Genomic DNA, 16,009 nt, shown 5'->3' with positions numbered 1-16,009 from the left:
TTGCTAAACATAGGCACCAACCAAACAGGACCTTAAGCTGACAAGAAGTAATCAGCATCTATCAAGTCAGCGAGAATCAGCATATTTTGCCAAACGACCATGTAGGCTCTGGCTGGTTCCGCCAACTAACTCATCGGATAAGGTAGGGCAGGCGGCAGGTAACATGAGAAACAATGACAAGCAGTAACACTAAGACCACAACCTCATGTGCAGCATTGCATCAGGGAGAAGTGAAACTGATTTAAGAAGGAAACAATGCAAAAAATCAAAGAACCGAACAATTGTTAAATACCCAACCAACCCAAGATGAATTCCTTAGGTGCCAACATATAACCTATACAAATAACAGGAGACCAGCAGGTTCCTCATCCAAGAATGCTTCTACTCCACCTGAAACCTAGGCCTAACACTTAGGTAGCAATACCTGGGCTTGCCTTGCCTCGGTTACCTACCAGCATCCCCTATCACGACAGCACGTCACCTTGGTGATTTAACATCGTTTCTGAGACAGTTCATGATATAGCTTAGATTTCCAGGCCTCAGGGTTGAGATCTGTCAGATGTTGAGCTTCCAGTCCTTTCTACCTTCTTTCCAAACTCCGCCGAGTTTGAACCCTCTGCAATGGACTCAATATCCATGCTTCCAGTGCGACTTCTACGATTTCTTCGATCCTTTTGGCAAGAGAACATTTACGTTAAGCAGCCATCTTTACTTATAGTATACATCAAGGTAGGTATTTTTCTTTAATCATTACCTCCCGGTATGGAACTTCTTCTGACTCAAGCATCCTAACAACCTGGCCCATCTTAGGTCTCTTTTCAGAGTCAGGATCAACACACCTCAGTGCCACCAAAAGAGCCCGCTTGAGAACCCTAATACTGGGTCTAACCTCTAAGCTTGGATCAGCCACTTCCTCTGCCCTCCGATTAGCCACCATTGTTTTGAGCCATTCAACAAGATTGACCTGATGGAAGGGTGGGTTATCATCTGGACAAAATGTATGTTCGCAATTTGCGAAAGCATAAAAATATTTACTGTTTTGATTGGACGAACAAAAGCCTAAGGATCTAGGAATGCAAAACTGATGGGAATGTTCATAACAACTACATTACAAGAAAGATCCAGTTAAATACTGTTGTATTGTCAATTGTGACACTGGTCCTGATTATTAAAATGGTACTATAACAAATAAAATGATGTAAAATCCAAATGGATACAATTGGATACAACAAAAGACATTCGTGTTCGGCTGAAATTATTTGCAGCAGCAGCGGCTGCAGCTGCTGAGAGTTTATACACACATTGTGTAATTCGAAAAAAAAATGTATCAACAGTGTTTCCTGCAGCTGCAGCGCTGCCAAAAATAAGCAGCCGAAAAGACAACGAATAAAAGTAAATAAACTCCAACGTTATACCTCATTGGAAGATCGGCTGTAGTCAACAGGATTCCTTCCTGTCACAGTTTCCAACAAGAGAACACCAAAACTATAAACGTCACTCTTTTCATTTAACATTCCAGTATTAGCATATTCAGGTGCAACATATCTGAAGCAAGAAAAATGAATGAGGAAAGTTAAACTCTATAAATAATTGTAAAGATACAAAGGAAATGGACAGGTATGGGTTAGAAAAAAGAATAATACCCAAATGTTCCCATCACTCTAGTAGTAATGTGGCTTTTGTCTGATCCCAAAAGTTTAGCCAATCCAAAGTCAGATACCTTGCCATTAAATTCATCGTCAATCAATATGTTGCTTGATTTTATATCTCGATGTACAACTTTTGGCTCTATAGCTTCATGAAGGTAAGCAAGCCTGCAACCATCAGAATTAGAAAAATAAGAACCAAATTTAAATAGCTAAAACAGAGCAAACTATGTAGGTAACTTGCAGATTAAGTTTGAAACTTACGCTTTTGCAGTGCCTGTTACAACCTTCATGCGATTTTCCCAGCTGAAAACACCACGCTGATGCATAGCTCCATGAAGCCACTGCTCTAAATTGCCATTGTTCACGAACTCATATACTAGCATCCTATTAAAAAGGAATACTGTTGTAATATTTACATGACATAATGATAGACCCTATGAAAAAGCTACAACAGGCTATTTAGAACCACTACACTTTTGGCAGTTGGTAGAAGCCTACTACAATCCAATGGATGATCAATCAACTCGATTCCATTCAGTAGAATAAAAAACGAACACTAGCAAAAGAAGGCATTGTTTAAAACTTAGCTGTTAGTTCACAGAAACAGAAAATGCAGAACTTTTGCTAATCCATTTACATGGTAGTAGATAATATTCAGTTTTGAATAGTCCTTACAAGGTTTAACATAATATTCAGATTAGCATACTTTTAGAAACTCTTACCGAAATGCACACATCACTGAAAGAAATGGTTGAACAAGCTATTCATGCCTTGCAGTTGAACATACCTGTTTACCCCCTCAACACAATATCCCAACAGTCGAACCAAATTCTTATGTCGGACATGGCCAATAGCCTCAACTTCCACTCTGAATTCTTTTTCTGCCTGGCCCCTACAAACCCGGAGATAATATGATCATAATTAAGTATCCTAGTTCGACCAGAACAAAAAATTACAAAGATCAAAGTGATAGTCAGAGACCACAAGGTGAGCTTACATGTTGTTAAAGATCTTTTTGATGGCGACTTCAGTTCCATTCACTAGACGTCCACGGTACACAACTCCATAACCACCCTCTCCAAGCACATTCTCCTTAGAGAAACGGTTGGTAGCAAGCTCAAGGTCACGCTGAGTAAACCAGTGACCCCAACCAAGATGAGAGAACTCTGGAAGGCCAACCAAGGGCGACGCTGACACAAACGCCGCAGGCGAATTTGGTTTCCTCCGAGGTCCTGAGCTCCCGTCCTCCCCGGAGTGCACGCTGCCAGCACGGTCGACATTGCAAACCGAGCTCCCCTGGCTCATGTTATCATGATCCGAGGATTTGCTGAGTGCCAGGTGGCCCAGCGGCGCCCCGGCCGGCTCCCGGTTCGCGTACTTGCCCGGCGGCGGCAAGCTCGGCTGCTCGCGCTCATGCATTGTCTGCGCAAGGCTGCGCCCGCCGACCCGGTCGACGGGGATCTCCTTGGAGTAGATGGGGATCTGCGTCTGCCTCAGGGTGTCCATGGTTCTCTTGGTCCTCCGGCGGGACGCCACCCAAATGCAGATCATCAGCAGGATTGCCACGAGAAGGGCGACCACTCCGATGGCAATCCAGACCCACAGCGTCAGGCCAAGAACCTTCCTCTCCATCTCCGAGCTCAAATCGCCTGAACCCATGGTGCTGTCAGGCTCAAACAGTTGATTCAGTCGCGCTTGTGGGTTTCAGCTGTATATTATCAGCACGGAACCGATCCTCTAATGCACATCAGCAACACGTGCAGATGAAGTTTTCTCCCTGCAGAACGGGCGAACGAAGCGGTTAAAACGTCACCTATATAGGGGCTAAAATTCCGAGGATAGACAAATGGAGACTGCGCCGCTCCCGCAAATCAAGACAACCTACGAACAAGAGCATTCTCTGCTCCTTACAAAAACTACCGTCAGAGATATTATATGTGACCAAGATTGCGCCCCCTCTCTTCTTCCATCGATGCGTACAGGATGCTGAATTCTACACCCAGGGGAAAAGGAAAACAGGTCCCCAAGTCCTCTCGTGATCCCAATCCCATCAGGATACCAACGCTCGATGGAATAAAACGAGAGGACAGTTTAAAGCTTACCTCTTTCTGCAACCGGGCCTCCCTCCACTCATCCCACTCCCACAAGCAAAGAACCTGAAACCGCAAAAAGGAGAGACCGAATCGTGCACTTCGCCAAGTCCCGGCTAGAATCTCTGAATCAGGACAGAGATCGTACCAGTAGCAAGGCAGCAACCGCGCGGCGCGGCGTGGGGACAGACAGCAGAGAGCGAGGGAGAGAGAAAGAGGAAGAGAGAGGAGAGAGATTTGGGGAGGAGGAAGAGGAAGGTAGTGATGTAAAGCAGGTGGTGGCATTAATGGCTGGATCAGCGAGGAGTGAAGGAGGGGTGCGATGCGAAGCAAAAGAGAAACGGGTGGGGCGGGCCGCGGGCCGCGGGCGCTGGGCGCAAGGAAGGCGGCAGTCAACGAGAGAAGAAAATGGCTGGCGCGGTAGACTGTAGTAAAGTAAAAGCGGTGAAAACTGGAGTTTTGCGCGCGCGTGTCGTGTGTGTGAAAGGGAGAACAACGTGCTGGTCCGCTGACAGAGCAGGGCCTGGTTTAGATGCCACCCAAATTTCAAGTTTTTTCACTCTCTTTTCATCACATTAATTTTTAGCCGCTTGTATGGAGTATTAAATGTAGGTAAAAAAAATAACTAATTACACAGTTTAGTTGGAAATCACGAGATGAATCTTTTGAGCCTAGTTGGTCTACGATTGGACAATATTTGTCAAATAAGACGAAAGTGGTACTATTCATCGGGTTGAAATTTTTTCTTAATCTAAACGAGGCCCAGAGTAGAATAACGCGCGTGTCGTGTAACTGAAGGCGCATCAGCATGACACCAACGAGGCGTTTGGATTCAGGACCGAGCACAGCAGCTTTTGCTACGCCGCCCCACCATTCCCCGACCTCGACCTCGGCCAACCTGCATCGCCTCATCTCAGGTCAGCCTTCAATTCTGCGCTGCGGCTGGTTTCGTTGTTGTCTTCCGCATTTTTTTAAAAAAATTGGCCAGGTCTGATGGTTCTTGGTTGCATGCCGCCGGGTCACAGCTGTCGCTGCTCATCAAAGTCACATGACAGATTAGGCGGTCGGCGATTTGATGCCTCGACGTGGGTGACTGGATAGATGTTTAGGAATCTGAGCACATGTTGGGTCCGCAAGCCATCAGTCACCTGACAGATTAGGCCAACCAGGGTGCACTACTCCACTCTTTGACCCGTCAAACCACGACGCCGAAACGATTTTCGCAGCAAGTTTTAAAGGGTCGTATATGGATGCAGTCATTCTACGTTCTATGTTTGGATCATTTCCTAGTACTTTCTCCATGTTTTTTTGTGACATGTATCAGCATTTTTTTATTTATGCTTTAAGCTAGTGTTAGTAGAGGTTTCATGTCACTATTCTTAAGACTCATTTGTTGGAATAGTATAGACAAGTTTTTTTTTATTCTCATGAAACTTATTTCATGCCACCAAACCTTTCTAATATCTCTTTTTAATACTATGTCACATCAGCTTATTTGATGCTCATAAAACTCTTATGAAATCTCCATTAATACTGGCCTTAAAATAGAATGTTGCGTCGTTACCAAGATACTCCCTCCATCCAAAAAGAATGACGCTATGAGATACGTACGGGTCAAACTTTTTAGAAAATGTTACAAACATTTGTATTACTAAATAAATTTATTATAAAATGTATTCGCAATTTATCTAATGATACTAATTATGCATTATAAATAATAATATTTTTTATATATAGTTAGTCAAAGTTAAAAAAAATATTTGATTTCTCGGAAAATGAGAATGATATTCTTTATGAGATGGGATGAGTAGACCATTAAAAGCTCGTTGCTAAATGGTGAGCCTAGGCCACTGCCAGCAAGCATGTGGAACGGCCAAACGACGCACAACATTTCGTGGATAACTGACACTCTCAATGCATAAACCACATAGTTTCTATGTTTATTAATTAGAGTGCCAACTAAATAGAAAAAGTGATGTGGCACTGTAATTAAAGAAAGAGAGGAGGAAATAGTTTCTTTAAGAAATCATATCTACACGAGAACCAATGCATAAAAAGAAGTGATATGTAGATGAGTGGGAGAGAAGACATGTGATCCATTGGAGACATAGTTTATATGTGTTGTGTCTACATAAATTAAATAGACATTATGTGGTTTCTAGCATAGCACTTCCCTAACTAATCTCCATGACGATGTTCGCGTGCCTTTAAACCCGACTTGATCCGCTTCTTTTTTCATCCGGAACAGTATTTTTCTCTCACAAATTCCTCCAGCATTTCTCCAAACCATCCAAATTCCTCCAAGCGAACAGGCCCATGTATCTAAGTAAAATCCATGCACGCCTAATAAAAAACATGAAAGCAGTAGTCAACTACTAAAATTCAGTGGAGAGTCCAAAACAACTGGATAATAGACAACTCAACTCTTTATTAGTGCATGTTTGGCACTCTGCCCCGTTCGCTTGTCTTAAAAATGGCTTGTTCGGCTTCTTTTTTTTTCAGCCGAAACAGTGTTTTTCTCTCACAACAATTCAGCCGGAACAATGTTTTTCAGCCAGTTTCAGCCAAATTTCAGACCAACGAACGGAGCCTCTATGTAGTCCTTCGGAGGAGCCAGAGCCAGAGGGGGTGCCACAAATTGTAGCTCATCCGTACACCTAAAACGGCTCTGGGCCCTTTTCTCCTCTTTCTGGGGTGTTTGGTGTGGTTCCTCAGCTGAGGTCGTGACAAATAGTAGTACTAGCTCATCATAAGTCTATTAACCACCCAGCTGAGAAACTAATGGTTTGGGAAAATAACTCTTTTGCAATTCACTTTAGTCAACACCTCAGCTCATCATGAGTCCATTAGATTCCCTAGCGTAGCTAATGGTTTGGGAAATGACTCTTATACTCTTTGCTATATCCTTTATCCGACAAGCATTGAGCCAGCAGTCAAACTGCTTGAAAGGATCATTAATGGGTTAGAGGAGGTGAATAGCCTAATTAACCTTAAAGTTCACAGAACAAAAAGAAGTTTTTAAGGCCTTTTTCATCATTACGCCTATCATTGAGTGGGCTAGATATTTACCTTATCAACTAGCAAATCAATAGGGATTCTATTTGAGTATATGCACCTGAATTGTCACCAGAATCGGATTGAACCGGTTTTTGTCATTGTCGGGCTAATATTGTTCTTATATTCTTTCAAATCCATGAAGTAAGCATTGGTTCTAACACTTCATCTGGGAATCCTTCGTGACATTATCAGTCCCACGTGTTATAGAAAAATAGGGTTTGGATTCGAAGAGTACTAGTGGAGTTTAAAGTGAAATTTAAGTCTCTCAAAAGTAAGGGAGTCAACAGATAAAATAAAAAAAAATGTATTCTTAGAGTTGGGACAAAATCAGGTTTGGCTCATGGATCACGTACGTATATCAGCTTACATACCCAGGCTGGCATGCACCGCAGATGCTAATCACCAGCCGGGTGATGTAGACGATCGTGCCGGTCCCAAAAGTCATTCGTACCAGCCCCGGCGGACCACGATGCTGATGCAAGATAATGCGACGCGAACTGGAAAGGCACGCAGGGAGGGACACAGGCCGGGGCAGGCTCGCATGGCACAGGCGGGCACCACCCCGCGTCTCCCTCTCATGAGCAGCCGCAGCCGCATGGCCATCCGAGGGGAGCGGAGAGGGAGAGGCGAGCCCGGACATTCTTGATGTCCGACGACTGCTTATTCGTCGAGAATGCAGTGTCAGACAAGGAGCGGAACGAGCAACACTCCCGAGTAGGTTTGAAAACGGTACGGATATTTGAAACCGAATCTGTTTAGAGGTATTGAGATCTGTCCGTATCCGAGTCCGGATATCCAACATCCGATACAGTATTCGTATCCGAATACTCAAATCGCATATTTATGATGTCGATATCTAATCGTATCCTATCCGACATAGTTGGCACTATCCGTATTCGAATCCAAATCCGGACAGAAATATAAAAACAAATATAATATCGGGGATATCCGTCCGTATCCGATCCGATCAGTACTCCCGAGTCGAATCACTTGCTGGCCTGCTGCCTACGGAGTAGGAGTACTAGGGTATACCAGCTGCATGCTCTCGGCCGCCGATGTGGACCCAACCGATGGAGAGTCATTGCATGGGTTCGTTCGATCCTAGCTTCCCGGACACCACCAACGGGTGCCTGCTGGCGCCCTCGGCCGTCCGCCGGCGCGGAATTCTGATCACGACGCCCGTGCGCGCCCGCTATCGCCAGCTGCCACCACCCGCCCACCCCGGCCGGCTCCACGGATGATTGGATCGCGACGACACACGCTGCTCGCTCGCCGCTTTCGGTTGGCGCGTGTCGTTTTCCCGAGCTCGGCAGGCATGGGCTGGTAGCTGTTGCTGGTTGACACGAGTCGCGACGTCTGTTTGTGTGTCCGGGAAGTGGAGGCCGCCGAATAGTAGCAGCTCGCATCGCTTAAAACATAGCAAGCAGTATATATACGACGACAATCGACAACGCTTTGGTTGAAGTAGGTGACGCGCCGTTCTAGTGGACGGATCGGATCAGAGTAATATACTCTACCACAGTAAGTAGTACGTTCAACAACTACTAATCTACTGCTGCTATGCTATTATTAGTAGTAGTCACTACAGGAGACGTGTCCTTTGCCGAGTGTAATTGCACTTGGCAAAGAAGGCTTTGCACTCGGCAAAGCCTTTGCCGAGTGCTGCACTTCTGTCAGCATATCCCTTCCCGGCAAAGACTTCTTTGTTGAGTGCCGCATCTCGGGCACTCGGCAAAGGATTTACTGAGTGCCACAATGGCTCTCGGCAAAGAAAAGCCACCGTGACTGCCAGGTCACGGTGACGGCCCCTTTGCCGAGTGCCACGAGTCGGCACTCGGCAAAGAAATGTGTTTTTTATTTTTTTTAAAAAACTTCTTTGCCGAGTGCCTGAATCTGACGCTCGGCAAATCTTGTTTTTTTTTTGCATTTTCTTTGCCGAGTGTCTTGACCATGGCACTCGGCAAGCTGAGAAACTAGGTGTCCCAGATTCCTAGCTTTGCCGGGTGTCATGGTCATGACACTCGGCAAAGAAGTGAAAAAAATCAATTTTTTTGGTTTTTAGTCTTCCATCGTTGCAAACAAGATATATATATATATATATATATATATATATATATATATATATATATATATATATATATATATATATATATATATATATATATATATCACACAAATATGTATATAATACAAATGTATATCACAATCCACCACAAACACAAACATAACATACAAGTATCACAATCTCGACTCCCAAGTCCAAAGTCCAAACACACAAGCATAGTTTACAAGTGCATTATATCACAACGGCTGCTATTTGAAGCTCACGACGACGATCCGAGTTGGGATGGCCCAAAGTGTGATCCCGGCGATCCTCCGAAGTGGTTCGACGCCGTCCCGATTGAAGCTACTCGTCCATCTACCAATCCTAGTACGACCCAACCAACAATAATCGACGTTGTTTTAGTGATCTGTCTGAGCAGCATGCAGTGTGTCGTGTTGGTGACACATCACACACGTACGCAGGGCGCCTGGCATCTATCAGGCGATCAGAAAATTCGTGCGCCGGTCGAATGGTTAGCGGAGTACGTACTATATATTCCTTTATGCTGTCCAGTTACTACTTGACTACCACCACTCGCGACGTGGATTCGTATGTTGTGCAGCTGTTGTCCGTCACCGAATGCCACATCCTGCCCTATCTCCGGATCCATTACCCGTGCCGGCGAGGTAGCTTTGGCTCGATATGGGAAAGGCCCACCGGTGAGGTAGCAGCGGGTGCTAGGGTTTGCCTCGAGATGGGGAAGGCGAAGAGCGAGGGCCGCAAGTTCGTGTGGTGAATAATATTATCTCCAAGGAAACCATAACAGGGAAGGCAACCATCTCCAACTTCCAGTCCGCTCCTCTATGGTTAGGTTCTTGCTACTGGGAATTCTAACTTTTGTGTATGATATTGGTAGGAGGAGGATGTGCAGTACCACAAAAAAAAGAGGCATGGACAAGGAGAAGCTCGGCTGGAATATGTGACTGCTTGTTTGTGCTCGGATTTTGGGGGCTCGGTTTGGTTTCATGTGGTTGTTTGGATTGCTGATGTCATTTTGCTTATGTGATTTGCAGGCTGCAGTTTTTTTCGGCTTTGTTCTTCAGCTACAACACTGCAGGGTGCCATATTGGGTGAATGTGGACACCATCCTCATCAACTTCTCCATACAAAATACGGTTGGTCATTGAATTGTATGCTGCTCTGTTATTTTCACTGGTTAATTCCGTGAGACCAAGCTTATTTCCAATTGCACAATAATTTAGTTATTATGCACCAGAGGTTGCATATTTTCATGTCCATTGCCTTACTCCATCAGTTAAGAATTGAAGACACTTTGCATTGGGATTAAATGTTACTTAGAAAGTCTGGCCAACTAGCAATACAAAATAGGGTAAAGTCTGTCGATGGGGAACCCTACGGGCCCCCCCCCCCATAGACCATACTGCAGGGAGGTAGGCCTTGGTAACAAGGCCTACAGCCCAATCGCCAAGAAGAACGTGGAGCAAAGCAACGTGCAAAACCGAAACTCCAACTCAAACTATACAAGGAGACCCAAACTAGCATTTGTCACTCTACCATAAAGAGATGGTACGACTGACAGCCTTGTCCAACGGACAGAACCAACCCGTAATCAGGTTGGGGAAAAAGGGGCGGCCCTACAAACAACTCAACCCGGAAACGGTTGTTGCTATACGGGCGCAATCGCTTACCCCAAGAGCTGGTACGATTGCTTACTTACCCTGCAAACAGCCAACCCGGAAATGGTTGTGCTATACGGGTCTGGTCGCCTACCCCAAGAGTGGTACGATCGAATACTTTACCCAAGAAGCGGCACAAGCACTCCAACAACTCGGTCGCCTACCCCAAGAGTGGTACGATCGACTACTTCGCCCAAGAAGCGGCACAAACACTCCAACAACTCGATCGCCTACACCAAGAGTGGTACGATCGACTACTTCGCCCAAAAAGCGGCACAAGCACTCCAACAGCTCGGTCGCCTACCCCAAGAGTGGTACGATCGACTACTTCGCCCAAGAAGCGGCACAAGCACTCCAACAACTCGGTCGCCTACCCCAAGAGTGGTACGATCGACTACTTCGCCCAAGAAGCGGCACAAACACTCCGACAACTCAGTCGCCTACCCCAAGAGTGGTACGATCGACTACTTCACCCAAGAAGCGGCACAAGCACTCCAATAGCTCGGTCGCCTACCCCAAGAGTGGTACGATCAACTACTTCGCCTAGAGAGGGACACAAGCACTCCAACAATCCAGTCGCCTACCCCAAGAGTGGTACGATCGAATACTTCGCCCAAGAAGCGGCACAAGCACTCCAACAACTCGGTCGCCTACCTCAAGAGTGGTACGATCGACTACTTCGCCCAAGAAGCGGCACAAGCACTCCAACAACTCGGTCTCCTACCCCAAGAGTGGTACGATCGACTACTTCGCCCAAGAAGCGACACAAGCACTCCAACAGCTCGGTCGCCTATCCCAAGAGTGGTATGATCGACTACTTCGCCCAAGAAGCGGCACAAGCACTCCAACAACTCGGTCGCCTACTCCAAGAGTGGTACGATCGACTACTTCGCCCAAGAAGCGACACAAGCACTCCAACAGCTCGGTCGCCTACCCCAAGAGTGGTACGATCGACTACTTCGCCCAAGAAGCGGAGAGTGGTACGATCGACTACTTCGCCCAAGAAGCGGCACAAGCACTCCAACAACTCAGTCGCCTACCCCAAGAGTGGTACGATTGACTACTTCGCCCAGAGAGGGACACAAGCACTCCAACAACTCGGTCGCCTACCCCAAGAGCGGCACGATCGACTACGTTGCCCAAGGAGGGGCACAAACACTCCAACAACTCGATCGTTTACCCCAAGAGTGGTACGATCGACTACTTCGCCCAAGAAGCGGCACAAGCACTCTAACAACTCGGTCGCCTACCCCAAGAGTGGTGCGATCGACTACTTCGCCCAAGAAGCGGCACAAGCACTCCAACAGCTCGGTCGCCTACCCCAAGAGTGGTACGATCAACTACTTCGCCCAGAAAGGGACACAAGCACCCCAACAACTCGGGCGCCTACCCCAAGAGCGGCACGATCGACTACGTTGCCCAAGGAGGGGCACAAACACTCCAACAACTCGATCGTCTACCCCAAGAGCAGTACAATCAACTACTTCGACCAAAGAGCGGCACAAACACTCCAAACAACTCGGTCGCCGACCCAAACAGCGAAACAAGCTATGGCAAAGCAGAAAAAAGCCACAAGGAAAGACAGGGCAAAACTTGTCCATATTATTCAAAGACATCTAAGAAGAAAAGAAAGACAGGACGAAGCCTGCTCACATCTTAAAAATTCAGAGACAGTATATTACAAGGACATCAAAAGAAGGTTGACTTTTCACATCTGTTCAAGAAGACGGAAGAGAAGGAGGAAGTACATTCATTTGATCAAGAATTTGGTCTGATAGACCACTAAGCTATACTTTGGCCTCCTCCAGAATATTTCACAAGCAACAATACAAACCGTGAAGACATGCATTGAATTCTCCAACAACCAGAATGATAACAGCAATAAGTAACCGAACAAACAACTCAGAGACGTATGAAGGATCACATACAAAATTACAATGTCAAAGGATTACAGTCGAAAAAGAACTCAGACAGAGAAAAATTATACATCTCACTGATCGAAGACAAATACAAAGGTTACAGACGGCCAAACAGGACCGGATAAACTCAGACATAAGATAGAGACAAGATTCTTAAATATTGCAACAAGGAACCCAGTGGCGGCAGCAGCGGCAGCCCAGACGCAGAAGAACAGATAGAGCAGTATGTTCATTACCAAGCAAGCATAAGCCCGGGGGCTGCTCAACCTCACACACCAGCATATCTACGAATGAAGAAAGAATTGAAGAAGAAATTTCCTACTCAAGGAAGAACCACAACCAACAAAGAAGGTATTTATAGCAAACCAGAGGTAAACAAGGCTAAAGATCACAAAAAAGAAAGAGGAAAAGAACAAAAGAGCAAAGCGACAAAGGCGAATAGTACCCAAAAGCAAGATTCCTGACAAAAAGTAAAAGAAGACGTTCACTCATGGCTATACAAGACCCATTCGTGACCAGCAAAAGACAAAGATCAAAGGAGTACAAATCAAGACCCTTCTTTCGGCTTCTTTTCAACAGAAAAGAACCCGGAGAAGGCTCGGGGGCTGCAAGTACCTACCACAGAAAAACATATTTTCAAATTTTTTGACCCTCCAGCTTTTTGTACCAAAAACCAGAAGACTCAGGGGCTACACTGCAAAATTGCACTCGCTGCACTCAAAGGAAAAAGAACCCGGAAGACATCAAGCAAAAGTGCACATCAGCCAAAAGAAGAATCAAAGAAGACCATCTCAAGATTTCACTTCAAGAAGGACCCGGATCAAGACTACAACAACTCGGCCCTTGAAGCTCAATCATGAAATGCTCGGAGGCTTGTCGATGGGGAACCCTACGGGCCCTCCATAGACCATACTACAGGGAGGTAGGCCTTGGTAACCAAGCCTACAACCCAATCGCCAAGAAGAACGCGGAGCAAAGCAACGTGCAAAACCGAAACTCCAACTCAAACTATATAAGGAAAGGCGCCCGAAGCGTAGCCATTGTAAGAGGAGAACGCATACCCGATACTCAAAGCAATACAACGTAAACAGGCTAACGCCAAAACTGGACGTAAGGTTATTACTCGACCAAATCGAGGGCCTGGACCAGTATAAATCGTGGGTCTCTTTGCGTAACCACCGAATTCCGCTATTCGCCGAAGCCCGAACAACTTTCTCGGGTACCCCCGTGGCAGGCTATCGGTGGTAAAACATCGACAAAGTCTAATTTATATCCTTCAACTTTCACCAAAGTCCGGATTTCAACCTCAAACTACAAAACCGGATAACTTTGGCCCTCCAACTCTTGAAACCGTTCAACTTTCAATCTTCTGGGCAGTTTTGCGGGTGAACAGTAACTTTTGATGTTTTCGGGAGGCGTCAAAATTTTATATTATTTTTTCGAGCATCTTAACGTCCTCAAATAAAAAAACTCAAAACTACAAAGTTGTAGATCTCATCGAGGTCTACAATTTACATATAAAAATTATCTTCATCCGATATCGTATTGAAGGGTTTTCTATTTTTTAAAATTTGAGTCTCATCACGCGACAAAATATGGTGCTGAAATTTTATATTATTTTTTCGAGCATCTTAACGTCCTCAAATGAAAAAAAAATAAAACTATAAAGTTGTAGATCTCATCGAGGTCTACAATTTACATATAAAAATTATCTTCATCCGATATCGTATTGAAGGGTTTTCTATTTTTTGAAATTTAAGTCTCATCACGCAACAAAATTTTTGTCAGTCGATATAGGCTATACTGACGCCACTTTCGGCGACTCTAACTAAGTGTCAACATAAATCTATACCGATCAATAGAACATCGCTATATCGACCGATGGTGCGTCGCTATTGGGGTGTGGTGTAGTGGCGGAACGACGCAGCTTGGTCTCGGCAGGCGGCAGCGCATGTTACGCCTCGGCAGGCCGAGCATTATTGGGGCCAGGACCGCCGTCGCCATGCCATGCCTTTGCCGCCGGCTGGCAACATGTGGTGTGGTGCCTGCCCGAGGTGGTACGTATGTATCTAGTCTGCTACACGTACGTCTACAGCCAGCTCATACCTGGTAGTCCTGATGCCCGACGTCGCCGTCGTTGTGATGGATGAACCCGATCCCGGCCCCATTGCTCCATCCTTAGCTAGCTAGCTAGCTAGGCATCTCTCGCTACTGCAGCTGGTTGTTGATACAGCCGTGTACTGCTCCCTCTCGTGCGTGCCACACAACACAAGTTGCCACTTGCCAGGCCGGAAAAACTTGTCGCGTCCATCCGTTTTGGGCCCGTGACCCAAGGTTTTACATTGCCTCCGGATGTGGCCGGTATGGGCTGGCAGCTGGCACAATTCCCTGTTTCTACTATATAACTAGCTTTCCAGCCGATGGAACTCTCAAACAAGATAGATACTAGATATACGTGGGTGGACTGGATAAAAAGCTCACTTCATGACCTTTGGGCTCACAAAATTATTCAGGTTTTAAACATCTGTGCAAATTTGAGATGACTTGGTATGTACTTATGCCCACACTTGGCCCATTATCTCGTAATCGAATCTATAACGTTATAACTGATGTGATACTTGGCCTAGGTAGCGCCGCCGCCGTCGCGCCTAGGGCCCCCTCTCCTTCTTCCTCTCTAGTACATCTGCCGGAGACAAAGAAGTGGAGGGGGCCAATCCTTTCCCCACAATTTTCTAGTGTTTTAGGGCCGAGTCCAATAAATTTCCGACGAAGATGATTTTTGGTCAGGATCATGTGTCCTGCGACGACTTCGGCGATTGGCACGACGAGATCGCGGTTGCAAGTGTCGATTTTTATCAGCAGGTAGCTAATTTGTGGATTTTATATGCAAGGGGAAGGGTGTTTCTGGGAGCACCTACGAGGACAACGACTCTAGGTCATCGATCTCATTATCGATGGTCGCGGAGAGAAAATTAAGACCTCGAGGTGATGATTTTGCATCATATGTCGTACCCGTCGATGCAACTGCCAATATTCCTTCAGTGATTTAGATGCGTTTTGGACTAGTTCCAAAGCGTTGGATCTTGCGGCATGTCCAATGTTTTGGCGTTGGTCATTGGATTTGGCATAAGAACTGCACTTTGGCTCCGGCGTTCGTGGGAAGATATTGAGGAAGAAGACGATGGAAAAATCTGGATATAATGTTATGTATATTTTATTTTAGTTTTTTTCATGTGTAATTTGGTACTGTATCAAGATTTAATATGAGTCCTCCTTCTTTTCGGAAAAAAGATTCCAACGGAAATTGCTAGATAGGCTTTGGTTTTTTTTTATAAAAAAAACAGAGAGAGATAGGCTTTGGTTTAGTCACTCACTGGAACTGGACAAGCCAAATCTCAGTAGCCTGCCGACCTCACTCGTAGTTTCAAATTTTCCGAACTCCCGAGCTCAGACTGGACCTGAACATGTTAGCCCTTCACGCAGACGGGCCCACGAACCTAAGTTGGGCTGGACTAACGAAGTTATTTTTGCATGGGCCCTGGTTGGTTGGTGT

The 16,009-nt window shown here is 45.7% G+C and overlaps 1 protein-coding gene across 1 annotated transcript; it reads right to left on the bottom strand.

Moving 5' to 3' along the window:
• Nucleotides 1–227: 227 nt before the first annotated feature.
• LOC136450196 (probable receptor-like protein kinase At2g42960) lies at nucleotides 228–4,043 on the bottom strand. The gene is made up of 8 exons (XM_066450550.1): nucleotides 3,752–4,043; nucleotides 2,647–3,426; nucleotides 2,437–2,541; nucleotides 1,911–2,033; nucleotides 1,644–1,814; nucleotides 1,416–1,545; nucleotides 755–964; nucleotides 228–671 (listed from the first exon to the last, which is right to left on the bottom strand). The coding sequence occupies exons 2-8, from the start codon at nucleotides 3,306–3,308 to the stop codon at nucleotides 540–542; spliced, it is 1,533 nt and encodes a 510-aa protein (XP_066306647.1). The 5' UTR covers nucleotides 3,309–3,426; nucleotides 3,752–4,043; the 3' UTR covers nucleotides 228–539.
• Between the last annotated feature and the right edge of the window lie 11,966 nt (nucleotides 4,044–16,009).

Source organism: Miscanthus floridulus, chromosome 5 (genome assembly GCF_019320115.1).
Source record: "Miscanthus floridulus cultivar M001 chromosome 5, ASM1932011v1, whole genome shotgun sequence".
Taxonomy (NCBI): domain Eukaryota; kingdom Viridiplantae; phylum Streptophyta; class Magnoliopsida; order Poales; family Poaceae; genus Miscanthus; species Miscanthus floridulus.
The sequence above is the reverse complement of the archived record's forward strand: the minus strand, read 5'-3'. Positions and strand labels throughout refer to the sequence as shown.

What these genes read in the sequence shown, in the direction of transcription:
- LOC136450196 (XM_066450550.1), bottom strand. Translation starts at nt 3,308, where the DNA reads ATGGGTTCAGGCGATTTGAGCTCGGAGATGGAGAGGAAGGTTCTTGGC. An exon ending in AGAGTGATGGGAACATTTGG is followed by an intron (nt 1,546 to 1,643) that starts GTATTATTCTTT and finishes TTCTTGCTTCAG; the next exon opens with ATATGTTGCACCTGAATATG. An exon ending in ACAGCCGATCTTCCAATGAG is followed by an intron (nt 965 to 1,415) that starts GTATAACGTTGG and finishes CCCTTCCATCAG; the next exon opens with GTCAATCTTGTTGAATGGCT.